The sequence below is a fragment of the Grammomys surdaster genome, unplaced genomic scaffold (genome assembly GCF_004785775.1).
Source record: "Grammomys surdaster isolate TR1022 unplaced genomic scaffold, NIH_TR_1.0 371, whole genome shotgun sequence".
NCBI lineage: Eukaryota > Metazoa > Chordata > Mammalia > Rodentia > Muridae > Grammomys > Grammomys surdaster.
In genome coordinates this window covers 529,611-542,913 of record NW_021604790.1, presented here as the reverse complement: position 1 = coordinate 542,913, position 13,303 = coordinate 529,611, and the positions used below count along the sequence as shown (strand labels likewise).

Below are 13,303 nucleotides of genomic sequence, written 5' to 3'. Positions count from 1 at the left end.
CTTTCTTTCTTTCTTTCTTTCTTTCTTTCTTTCTTTCTTTCTTTCTTTCTTTCGGTTTTTCGAGTTTCTCCGTGTAGCCCTGGCTGTCCTGGAACTCACTCTGTAGACCAAACTGGCCTGGGCGTGTGCCACCACTGCCCGGCTCGAGTTCCATCCTTTAACGGAGAGAACAGACTCCATTAAATGTCCTCTGTAGTCCACACAAATACCCCACCACAAAATAAATAAATGTAATTTTTTTAGGGATATTTATTTATTGGTGCTGGGGCCATTAAACTGTCATGGTTTCTTACAAAACTCATGTTAAGTTGGGTATGCTCAGAAACGTTTTAGTAATCCCAAAACCCAGGAAAAGAATCAGGAGTTCAAGTCATCCTTAACTACACAGCAAGTTCGTGGCCACATTGGGCTAAATGAGAGACACAAATAGTTTATATTATTACCTTTGCATCGTTCTTTTTCTTTTTGCCGCCCCCCTCCCGGATTGGAGAGATAGTTTAGCAGTTAGGAGTGCAAGCTGCTCTCTCAGAGGATCGGTTTGGCTGTTGGCTTCGAACACCCTTATCAGGTATGTTTTTTAACTGCCTTTATTTAACTCCAGCTCCTGGGGATCCAACACCTCTGTCCTCTGTAGGACGCGTGCACAGACACTTTGATAAGAATAAAATTTAAAAATACTTTCTCTCCAAAGTCACTCGTTTTGTGCTTCGAGACAGGGCTTCTCTGTGTATCCCTGGCTGTCCTGGAACTCACTTTCTGAGACCAGGTCCTCGAACTCAGGGAGATCAGCCTGCCTCTGCCTCCTAAGTGCTGGGATTGGCACAGGCCTGCAGAGGTAAGGTGGATCTCTGTGAGTTCCAAGCTATCGTAGTCTACAGAGCGAGTTCAAAATCAAACAAAAAAAATGTGTGTACGTGTGATGGTGAGGATACACTCCAAAGCTACTTAAAGCAGAAGAAAATTCAACCAAAACCAGCATAGGCGGCAACAATAATGGAGGAGAAAAGGTGGACCTGAATTTTATCTGGCTGCCAGAACCGCGCTTGCCTCGCTAGAGGGCGTAAGCATGGCGAAAGCGCGCAGGCGCAGCTCCGCCCCGCGCGCACTATTTAATCCCAGAATGCCTCTGTGTCGCACCAGAGTTGCCGCACCGTTCGGAAGCTGAGGGGGCCGGTACGGTGGCGTCAAGATGGCGGCGGCTGTGGCAGCAGCGGCTGCGGCTGCGGCCGCGGCTGCATCTTTTCAAGTGCTGGAGATGGAGAGCATGGAGACTGCCGTCGTCGGTTCCGCGAGCTTGGCCGCCGAGGTCCGAGGCAGTGGCACGGTAGACTTCGTGACCGGGGCCGGGATCTCTTCCCTTGTCGACACGGGCGGGAGTGATCCGGGCCCAGAGGCCGAGGACTTCGAGTGCAGCACACATTGCTCCGAGTTGTCCTGGCGACAGAACGAGCAGCGTCGTCAAGGCCTGTTCTGCGACATCACCCTGTGCTTCGGCGGGGCCGGAGGTCGCGAGTTCCGTGCCCACCGCTCGGTGCTGGCCGCCGCCACCGAGTACTTCACGCCCTTACTCTCGGGCCAGTTTTCGGAATCGCGCTCGGGCCGGGTGGAGATGCGCAAGTGGAGCTCTGAGCCGGGACCCGAACCTGACACGGTGGAAGCCGTTATCGAGTACATGTACACCGGGCGCATCCGAGTGAGCACTGGCAGCGTGCACGAGGTGCTGGAGCTGGCGGACAGGTAGGATGACGGTGGGCGAGCGAGGGTTGGGGGCCCGTGTCCGTGGTGTCGGCTCCGCGCCTGGCACTGAGGATGCTCCTGCGAGTCTAGCTTGTGCGCATTGCACCCGGGAGCGCAGATTTCAGGTTGTAGGGACAAAAGGCGGTGAAAAACGGTGGGTTGTGTTCCACTCCTGTGATGATGACATTTAAAAAAAAAAAAAAAAACGGTGAAAGGCTAGCTACGGGTTGGAGATGACATTTAAACCGACCTCGCAATGACAAGAGAGATTGGTACAAAAGGGAATGGGTGCGCATTACAGTCTTCCCAAAGGCCTCAGTCAGGATCCAGGCTGGCTTAGAAAAAGGACTTTAAAAGAAAATCCAGCGAGTCCGGATATGCTGGGTGAAAGATAGGAGAGTGTGTGAGGAATGTTTGGATTTTACTGAGTCTGATGGATGGGAAGCTGAGTAGAGAGATGATCTGATTTAACACAAACCTCTTGAGTACTAGACACTGACCTCTTTAAAGTACTGGTGGGGGGCTATATCCATCAGTGATCAAAACACATGAAAATCATTTTCCTTATCAAATTCTCCTGATGTTTAAGAGAGAACATATCACGTGTTGAATAATTTTTACAGCTGTGATGCAGACTGAGGCGTGGAGCTGTGCGTCATAGGCCCTAATGGAGGGGAGTTTTTTTGTTTGTTTGTTTTTTATTTCTTTGTTTTGAGACAGGTTCTCACTATGTAGTGGTGACTGTCCTGGAACTCACTCTGTAGACCAGGCTGAGAGGAACTATTTTTAAATTGGGCGCATAAAGAGTGTTGAGAAGTCATAGCAAAGGCATATAGGTGGCAAGGCAGTGTGCCTCAGGTAGAGAGAGAGAACAGCATGGGTTGTATAGCTGGGTGAAGGGAAGCAGAATGAAAGCAAAACCTCAGAGTTGTGGTGAGGATGGTGGATCCCTTGGGGCAGTGGTGCTCACCCTTCCTAACGCTGCGATCCTTTAATACAGTTCCTTATGCTGTAGTGACCCCAAACCATAAAATTATTTCCTTCCTAGTTTGTAACTAATTTTGCTCCTGTGAATATTTAATATGCAGGCTATGTGATATTTGACCCCTGTGAAAGGGTTGCTTGATCCCCAAACGGGTCAGAACTTACATGTTAAGAACTGTTGTCTTAGGGCTTCATGGGCCTGTGAAAGGAGTTGACCTTTTTAAAATTAGAAGGTATGGAGTATGATTCTTTTTTTTTTAAAGGCGTGCGCCACCACCGCCCGGCAAGATTTATTTTTTTATTTTATTTATGAGTACACTGTCGCTGTTTTCGGACACACCAGAAGAGGGCATCCAATCTCATTACGGATGGTTGTGAGCCACCATGTGGTTGCTGGGATTTGAACTCAGGACCTCTGGAAGAGCAGTCAGTGCTCTTAACCGCTGAGCCATCTCTCCAGCCCCAGGAGTATGATTCTTTTACTTGATAAATCCTGTATCAGAAAACGGTAGGACATGGTATGGCAAGAGCTGTAGCAGAGACTAGGTCATTTCAATAGTGATGGAGGCATGAATTGAAGAAGGGAAGTGATGAGAACGGGTGTCATCTGTGTGTGTATGCTTTGGGATTTATTTTAGGTATATGGGTGTTTTACCTGTGTGCATATATGCACAGTATCAGTGCTTATTGCCTAAGGAGGCCAGAAAGAGGGCGTGTGGGTGCTGGAGATTAAGCCTGGGTTCTCTAGAAGAACAGCCAGTGAGTGTTTTTAACTGCTGAGCCATCTCTGCAGGTCATCTGTGTTTCGAAATTGAGAAGATGAATTACTGGTGGGCTTGACACAAGAGTAAGGAAAAAAAATTTTTTTTTTTCAGCGATAGGGTTTCTTTGTATAGCCTTGGCTGTCCTAGAACTAGCTCTGTAGATCAGGCTATAACTCAAATCCACCTACCTCTTCTTCCCAAGTGTTGGGATTAAAGGCCTGTCCCACTACTGCCTACCCAGCCAGAAAAAAGAATTTTTTTTTGTTTTGTTTTGCGAGACAGGGTTTCTCTGTGTAGCCCTGGGTGTCCTGGAACTCACTCTGCAGACCAGGCTGGCCTCGAACTCAGAAATCCGCCTGCCTCTGCCTCCCAAGTGCTGGGATTAAAGGCGTGTACCACCACCGCCCGGTGATTCGGAAAAAGAATTTTTTTGACCCAAGCAACTGGGAAGATTGGATTATTATTACAGTGTGGAAAAATGTTGGGCATTTAATCCCAACACCCTTGGGAAGCAAAGGCAAGCAGAGCTTTGAGTTTTAATCTAGCCTGGTCTACATATTCAGCCCAGCCAGGGTGTAGATTTTGTTCCACCTCCTTATATTTCAAAAGAGATATGGAAAAATAGGGGTTTCAGAGATGGCCAAGATGTGGAAAACATGCCTGCACTGTAGGCATGAGGGCATGGAGGTGCATTCCTGTAACCCCAGCCTTGGGAAAAGAGCAGAAACAGGCTGATTTCAGTCTGGCACAGTGGGTGAGGTTGAGTGAAAGACCTTGTCTGAAAAAATAAGGTGGGGGGCTGGACTGATAGCCCAGTGGTTAAGAGCACTTGTCCTCTTACAGAGGATCTAGGTTGGTTTGGCTCCCAGCCCCAACCTTGTGGCTCACAACTATCTGTACCTACTATTTCAGTGGATCTGATGTCTTCTGACCATTAAGGGCGTCAGACACACATGGTACATAGATACACATGTAGGGAAAACACTCATAAAATCTTAAAAAAAAAAAATTTAGCTCCAAAAGGGTGGAGATTAATCGAGGAAAAACATCTGATGTCAAAGCCTCTCTCTACATTCATACTCAAACACACAAAAGGTGGAAAATAAAGAGCAGATATGAGAGGAAGGTCAGTGGGCATGGTCAAGATGGTCAGTTTAAAGGACATTGGGTCTCCAGTTAAGCTGTGAAAGAAATCACAAGGAGAAACAAAAAAAAGGTATTTCCAGGAGCTGGGGAGATGGCTCAGCGGTTAAAAGTGGCTGCTCTTCCAGAGGGCCTATGTCAATTCCCAGAACCCACATGGCAGTTCACAACCATCTGTAACTCCACTTTGGGATCCAACTCCCTCTTCTGATGTTGGCAGTAGGCACACACGTGAAGCACATACATAAATGCAAGCAAAACACTAAAACATAAATATATTTTTAGAATAGGGATATTTCCAAACACTGAGATTAATATAAATCTGTTTTGTTTTGTTTTTGAGACAGGGTGTCTCTGTGTAGCCCTGGCTGTCCTGGAACTCACTCTGTAGACCAGGCTGGCCTCAAACTCAGAAATCCACCTGCCTCTGCCTCCTAAGTGCTGGGATTAAAGGCGTGCGCTACCACTGCCCGGCTTATAAATCTTTATACTAGAAAAAGAGCCAAGGACAGTGACACATTACTGTAACCCCAGCTCTTGGGAGGCTGAGCCAGGAGGAGCGGGACTTCTAGATCTGCATGGGTTACACAGAGAAATCCTGTCTTAAAAATAAAAAGAGAGCTGGTGTCAGTGGAGGCTCAACACACACCTTTAATCCCAGCACTCAGGATGCATAGGATGTTCAAGGCAGCCTGGTCTACAGAGTGAATTCCAGGACAGCCAAGGGCTACATAGTAAGACCTTGTCTCAAACAAACAAAAAATTGGGAGCGTACCTTTAATCCCGGTGCTTAGGAGGCAGGGTCAGTTGGATCTCTGATTTCAAGGACAGGCAGAGCTACATAGGAGATCTAGTCTCAAAGCCAAAAGGGGGAGGGGGACTAGGCATAGATAGAAAGTAGAGATAATGCAAATTGGGGGAAACTAGCATATAATTTATAATTAAAGCCACAGAATAGATTAAGTTACTTAAGCATACACGTTAAAAATGTATAAGAGAAGAGGGCAGGTAGGGGAGTCTTTATAGCATTAAAGAATCCAGCAGAGTGAACTGAGCTGATACCATGGAGGCCTAAAAAGGGGGTGGAGTCTACTGTCAAATAATCAGTCATTAAAGGTTAGTGATGACATCATTAAGTATTTCCATTAAAAAGGATTGAGTTTGAGGTAGAGTGCCTATTTAGTTAACTCTAAAATAGAAGAGGTGGAACATGTTTTTATGCTGAAGAAAATGATTCTGTGGAAGAGGAGAAACTGATACTCTAAGAGCAGAGGAATGGACACAGGTAAATCAAGGTAGGTCAGACTCCATATTACAGTAAGAGATTGAGTGACGCACACCTGTATCCAGCCCTTGGATCTAGGAGATCTAGGCCAGTCTGGACTAAATCGTCCAGAGAGCCTTTCTCAGAAATGATAAGGACTGAATCTGGGCTGTGGTGGCTCATGCCGTTAATCTTACCGTTTATGAGACAGCAGCAGGTGGTCTCGAGTTCCAGGCCAGCCAGGCTACAGACAGACCCTGTCTCAAAACCATAGGTGGAACTGGGAAAGAAAATACAGTGTATAACTGTAGGCAAATTGGTTAGTGGAAAGATAAAACCCCTACCCACTTGATGGCTTATTTTCTCAAAGTACAAGACTGGATCCTCAGGATTGGATGGAATGGGTATAAGGCCAGGGAGAATGAAACCGAAAAGAAGAGCTATTGTCAAGCTGTGTTTGTGAGTTGGTTTTTTTTTTTTTTTTTTTTGTTTTTTTTTCAGAGTTGGTCTTTTTTGAGGAGTGAGGAAAAGAGAGACTACTTCAGGCAGTTTACTTAAAACTAACTTTGCTGACATAGTGATGCATGCCTTTAATCTTTACACAAGGGAAGCAGAGACAGGCTATCTGAGTTCAAGGCCAGCTAGGGCTACACAGAGCCTGTCTCAAAAAAAAAAAATTATATAATCTTTCTTCATCTTTCACAGGCACCATTCTAAGTGCCCTGTAATGATTGAACTTAACCTAGTGATCTCTGAGGCGGGATCATTTTGTCTCTGCTTACATATGTCTCTGATCTAGCTCTGTATGGCATTTGGATTAGAAATAATAGGGTGAACAGCTATTGGCTCAGCATTGTAATCCCAGCTATTCGAGAGGCTGAGGCAGAAGGATCACAGGTTAGAGGCCAACCTGGGCAGAGAGAAGGGTTGTATAGTAGAGCACCAGCCTACCATGTATGAGGCCCTGAGTTGAATCCTATTCTAGTTAGGGTTTCCTTCCATTGCTGTGAAGAGACACTATAACCAAGGCAACTCTTACAAAGGCAAACATTTAATTGGAGCTGGCTTACAGGTTGTTCAGTCCATTATCATCATAGCAGGAATCAGTGCAGCACTCAGACAGACATGGTGCTGGAGAAGGAGCTGAGAGTTCTGCATCTTTATTTGAAGGCAAACAGAAGTCTAGCATCTGCAGGCAGCCAGGAGGAGGTCTCTTCGGACCCTGGTTGGAGTCTGAGCATAGGACCTCAAAGCCCACCTCCATTGTGACACACTTCCTCCAACAAGGCCACACCTCATAATAGTGCTACTTTGCATGGGCCAAGCATATTCAAACAACCACAAATCCCCATTATAATAATAAATAAATACAAATTTTATATGCCCAGCACAGTGCTCCTCACACAACAATGCCTAGTGTGTAAGAGCTATTGTTTTTATAGAGTAATGTTTCCCAAAACCTATCTTAAGGGAATATGCTTCAGAATTACCTGTTAAACATAGGCGGTAGAGGCAGCCTGGGAATCAGGTGGCCCTGGCACCAAGACTTGTCTGGAGTACTATAGACTCTAGAGCCTAAAACCTTCACTTACCACTCTCTTTGTCTTGTTTTATCTCTAAGGTTGCAATGTTTCTTCAAGAGAGTTTTTTTTTTTTTCTTCAAGAGAGTTAAGAGAGCTTATCTTAATTTACCTGTATTTGTAGTTAAATAGTTATTAAGCACAGTAACCATAATAAACCATTATTGAATGGAAATGGGCCTGTCATCATGATGAATGATGGAAATGATGTCATCATGATGACATATAAGTTTATCTTGTCTTATTTTAATGATAGCAAGCTCTGGGCAAAGTCCCTTAGAAGAGCCTACCTTCTTTGGTTGCCTGAAAAGGTGAAGAAGAGACAAAAACTTCTTGACACATCCTAGGCTTCTGTTCTTTCTGATATCTGACCAAGCAGAGTCTCTAGGAAGTTCCTGTCTGCCTCTAGTTTAGACTGTATGGTCATACTAGCTAAAGCCTCTTCACCAAGACCCTTTCTCAATTAAGAAAAACATAACTGGAAGTGGTAGTGCATGCCTGATCCACTGGAAAAACAAAAAACAAAGCAAATATGTAAGAGGTTCAGTGACTGCAAAGGTATTAGAAAGGATGTCAGGAATGCATTTGGATTGGTGTTTGTCCTTGTTGTATGTGTGTGTGTCTGTGTGAGAGTATATTCATGTGAGAGCAGATGCCCAAGAATGCCAGAAGAGGGTGTTTGACTCTTCCCAGCTGAAGTTAGACAGCTGTGAGAAACTCAGTATGGGTGCTAGAAACCAGATTCATGCCGGGCGGTGGTGGCACACGCCTTTAATCCCAGCACTTGGGAGGTAGAGGCAGGTGGATTTCTGAGTTTGAGAGTTTGAGGCTAGCCTGGTCTACAGAGTGAGTTCCAGGACAGCCAGGGCTACACAGAGAAACCCTGTCTCGAAAACAAACAAACAAACAAAAAGAAACCAGACTCAAGTCCTCAGATACCATCTTCTGGCTTCCAAGGGTACCAGCCATGTATGTGGTACACAGACATACTCGCAGACAAAATACCCATATATAGACAATAGAATCCAGGCACAGTGGTACATGCTTTTAATCCTAGTACTCAGGAGGCAGAAAAAGAAGGATGGATCTTTGTTCCAGGACAGCCAGAATTAGTGAGGCCCTGTCTTTAAAAAAATAAAAGGGATCATTAGAACTAAACCACTAAGCTATCCCTCCAGACCCTTTTTCTCGTTTTCTAAAATTTTGAAACAGGGTCTCACTAAGTTTGCCAGGTAGGCCTTTACCCTGTGATTCTCCTGTCTCAGTCTCCTGAGTATTAGGATTATAGGCTCATGTAAATGTATTATTGTGTGTCTATGATATATGAGTGCCACAGTGCACATCTGGAGGTAAGAGGAGAATTTTGTGATATGCGTTTCCCTTCTATCTCTTTTTGGTTTTTTTGAGATAGGGTTTCTCTGTGTAGCCCTCATTGTCCTGGAACTCAGTCCGTAGACCAGGCTGGCCTCAAACTCAGAAATCCACCTGCGTCTGCCTCCCAAGTGCTGGGATTAAAGGTGTGCACCACCACCGCCCAGCTTACCTTCTGTCACAACATGGGTTCTATCGATGAAATTCCAGTCTCTAGGCTTTCTCTGGCAAGTGCCTTTACCCACTGAGCCATCTGCATAGTGAGACCTATTTCAAACCCTTCCTCCTAAAAAAATTCCAGCATACTATTTGCTATTTGCAGGAGGAGGGTAGTCTTTTTCCAGGCTTGTGTTTATAAGATTAATTCTACCATTTTAATTTGTATAATTCAGGTACACATACAGCTATATAAGATGTATATTCTAAAATCAGTCTTTTCTCTTTTTATTGATTCTAGATTCTTATTAATTCGTTTAAAAGAATTCTGTGGAGAATTTCTCAAGAAAAAACTTCATCTCTCAAATTGTGTGGCCATTCATAGCTTAGCCCACATGTATACCCTGAGCCAGCTTGCCCTGAAAGCTGCAGATATGATACGGCGAAATTTCTATAAAGTCATTCAGGATGAAGAATTTTATACTTTACCTTTCCATCTCATTCGGGACTGGCTTTCGGACTTGGAAATTACTGTGGATTCTGAAGAGGTTCTTTTTGAAACAGTTTTGAAGTGGGTTCAGAGAAATGCCGAAGAGAGGGAGAGATACTTTGAAGAACTCTTTAAATTGCTCAGGCTGTCCCAGATGAAACCCACCTACCTTACACGGCATGTCAAACCAGAGCGGCTGGTGGCCAATAATGAAGTTTGTGTCAAGCTGGTGGCTGAAGCAGTGGAGAGGCATGCGCTCAGAGCAGAGAATATACAGTCTGGCACACTGCAGCATCCCACTTCGCAAGTCTCACTGTTACCTCGCTATGGACAAAACATGGACGTAATCATGGTTATCGGAGGTGTGTCGGAAGGAGGAGATTATTTGAGTGAATGTGTGGGATATTTTGTTGATGAGGATAGATGGGTAAATCTGCCCCACATTCATAATCACCTTGATGGACATGCTGTCGCAATTACAGAATCTTACGTGTATGTTGCTGGCTCAATGGAACCAGGGTTTGCTAAAACTGTGGAAAGATACAACCCAAACCTGAATACATGGGAACACGTTTGTAGTCTGATGACCAGGAAGCACTCTTTTGGGCTAACAGAAGTCAAAGGGAAGCTGTATAGCATTGGAGGACATGGCAATTTTAGCCCTGGCTTTAAAGATGTGACTGTTTACAATCCAGAGCTTGATAAATGGCACAACTTAGAGTCAGCACCAAAGATTCTGCGAGATGTCAAAGCACTAGCCATTGAGGACCGGTTTGTGTACATTGCTGCCCGCACGCCTGTGGACCGGGACACTGAGGATGGACTGAAGGCCGTAATTACTTGCTATGATACAGAGACTCGACAGTGGCAAGATGTGGAATCTTTACCGCTTATTGACAATTACTGTTTTTTCCAGATGTCTGTGGTGAATTCAAACTTTTATCAGACAGCATCATGCTGTCCCAAGAGTTATTCTTTAGAAAATGAAGAGGCAGTAAGAAAAATTGCTGGTCAGGTGTCCGATGAAATCCTTGAAAGCTTGCCTCCAGAAGTCCTAAGCATTGAAGGAGCAGCCATTTGCTATTACAGAGATGATGTCTTCATTATTGGAGGCTGGAAAAACAGTGATGATATTGACAAACAGTACCGCAAGGAGGCCTACCGATACTGTGCTGAGAGAAAGAGGTGGATGCTCCTCCCTCCAATGCCTCAGCCCCGTTGCAGAGCCACTGCTTGCCATGTCAGGATCCCCTACCGTTACTTGCATGGCACACAGAGATACCCCATGCCTCAAAACTTAATGTGGCAGAAGGACCGCATCCGACAGATGCAAGAGATACATCGGCATGCCCTGAACATGCGGAGAGTGCCAAGTTCCCAGATTGAATGCTGAGCTTACCAACTCTTGCAGCTGAAAACTATTCTCCCTGTTCTGTGTGGCTGGAGATGCCTGGACTGTTACTTGGAAAAGTATGTCAATGACTTATTTTCTACTTGGACTTATTATTACCCTATATAAAAGAAGTGTAGTTAAAAAACAAATAGGAAACTCAGTTCAATGTGGTAATTTTTGTTAGGTTGCAGTCCTGACTTTGGTTTGTGTTTGTGTGCTGGCAAATAAGATCTTATTAAAGAGAAGTGGGGGAAAGCAGGTCTAGTGATTTGGCCTTTTTTCTGCCAACAACTACTTTGTCTTAGGGACTTACATGGGGCTCTAAGCACCAATGTTATTTGCACATTTACTTTGATACCACTTTAAGTTTTTTATGGATTATTTTCAGTGATACCAGTTTATGCATTAAGCTCTCATCTGCAGGAGACATGTGCAATAGTGAAACTGGATCTGAAGGTAAAAGCACAATGTTTTAACAAGAATGATCTCAGAATGTTAGCACTGATGCTTTGCTGTATGCATATATCCACAAATGCTGGTTTTGTTCGTTGGAAAGGGTGACCAGTGAGAAGTTTGTGAGTGGCACATCCTCTGATTTGTTTGGTTTCTTCCACAGGTGTTTATAGACTTGACGCCATCATTCTGAGATGATAGTTGGGAAGGTATTAATGTTTACCTGGTTGGCTAGAGAGAGTTACACAGGTGAAGTTTATTTCTCAGAGACAAGTACTCAGTGTAGCTGAGAAAGCAAATGAACAAACATTTGAAACACTTTGAAGGGTTGTCACTGTTGTTGATGAGGATGCAGTGTGCCGTGACAATCTACACACGATGCCTTCAGTTTTTTTTTTTTTTTTTTTTTGCTCCACTGAATAATATATATAGACTCTTCATCAATTGTTTCTGCAAGTAAAGCTTTCAAATGGCAAGGAAGTAACAGTTTAGAAAATACAGCTAAGAGAAGCCATGTTTTTTCTGGCCCCTGACTGTCATGATTTACCTAATTGCCATAGACTTCTACTGGAACTCAGAGCCTAATCGGAGTGCATAGTGTTAGCTTTTAAAATTTTAAGGCTTTCACATACCACATTTAACAGGTTTTATAATCAGTTTGATGTCATCTTTTGGAAGAGGTTTTAATCTGTACATATTTTTATTGCATTCCCTAAAGTAGTCTTTTTCTTTTTTTCTTTTTTTTTTTTTTTTGAGACATGGTCTCACTATGTAGCCTTGGTTGGCCTGGAACTCACCAGGTAGATCAGGCTTTGACCAAATATGGACAAGATTCCAAGGACCAAGAAGCAGTTTAGCAGCTGCTGCTTCTACCCCTTCCAGTTCTCTGCTTTTGTTGAGCTGTGACAATGATGTTGGACATTCACATTCCTTAATTCTTTGTATTTATTATTGTTTTCTGGAGCTGCTATTTTATAGTTCATATTCATGATCTTTAATTTTCAGTTGCTTTAGATATATCTTTAAGTATCATTCTCTTAGTATCTGTGAATTCTTTTTCACATATGGCGTTGGAGGATTAACCCTTCTCTTTTCTGTAAGTTGCCATATTGATTTTGCACTGTTTTTGATAAAGTTCCTGCTCAGTACATTGGATTTTTTTGTTCATATGTAGATACTTGGAATATATAATTTCCCATTTTTCTTTTAAGAATCTGGACCTAGTTTGTACTTAGTTTCTGAACTCCCTTGTACAGGGCTTTAGACTTGGTACTCTCACCCTTAAGCTTTTGTGGGTAATCTTGATCTTGTTCTGTGACTGTTTCAAATTTTGATATCATTTAATTCTAGATATAGTATTGATATATATTGATATATATTGGTAGATATAGAAACATCATTCTTTTCTCTTGTCTTTGTTTTAATGCAAATCTCAAATTGCAGAGATCTTCCCTCTCGCTTTGTATGATTTATCCTGTATTCTTGCTGATTTTATCTTTGATGTTTTCGTTTTTGTTTTTTGAGACAAAGTCTATGTTTTGGCTGGCCTGGAACTCTCTATGTAGACCAGGCTGGCCTGGAATTCATATAGATCGACCTGCCTCTGCCTGGGATTAAAGGCATGTCCTGCCGTGCTGGGCTTGATGGCTCTGTAGTACACTAATTTCATTTTCTACTTCTTCAGTTTGTTTTGTAAGTAGTTCATGGTGTTTGACCATATCTGGGACCTTTAAAGAAGAGACATTAACACATCCTCAGTTACTGGTTCAGATGATTATGTCATTGAGGTCTTCCTGGCATTTTTTTCTTTTCTAATTCATTCCTTCCAACTTAGCGGCAGATATTTTCACCCCCATCACATCTTTTCTAAACACTGTTATGCTGGATTGACTCTGAGACTGTGTAAATATTCTTCGTATTCAGAAAGGATTTCCACATTGATATTGATACAACATTGACAAGTCAGTA

At 43.5% G+C, this 13,303-nt stretch overlaps 1 protein-coding gene across 1 annotated transcript; it reads left to right on the top strand.

Annotated features, from left to right (window-relative positions):
* Positions 1-1,132: 1,132 nt before the first annotated feature.
* On the top strand, positions 1,133-11,140 carry Klhl11 (kelch like family member 11). Its single transcript, XM_028780684.1, has 2 exons — positions 1,133-1,737; positions 9,301-11,140. The coding sequence occupies exons 1-2, from the start codon at positions 1,190-1,192 to the stop codon at positions 10,880-10,882; spliced, it is 2,130 nt and encodes a 709-aa protein (XP_028636517.1). The 5' UTR covers positions 1,133-1,189; the 3' UTR covers positions 10,883-11,140.
* Positions 11,141-13,303: the final 2,163 nt, after the last annotated feature.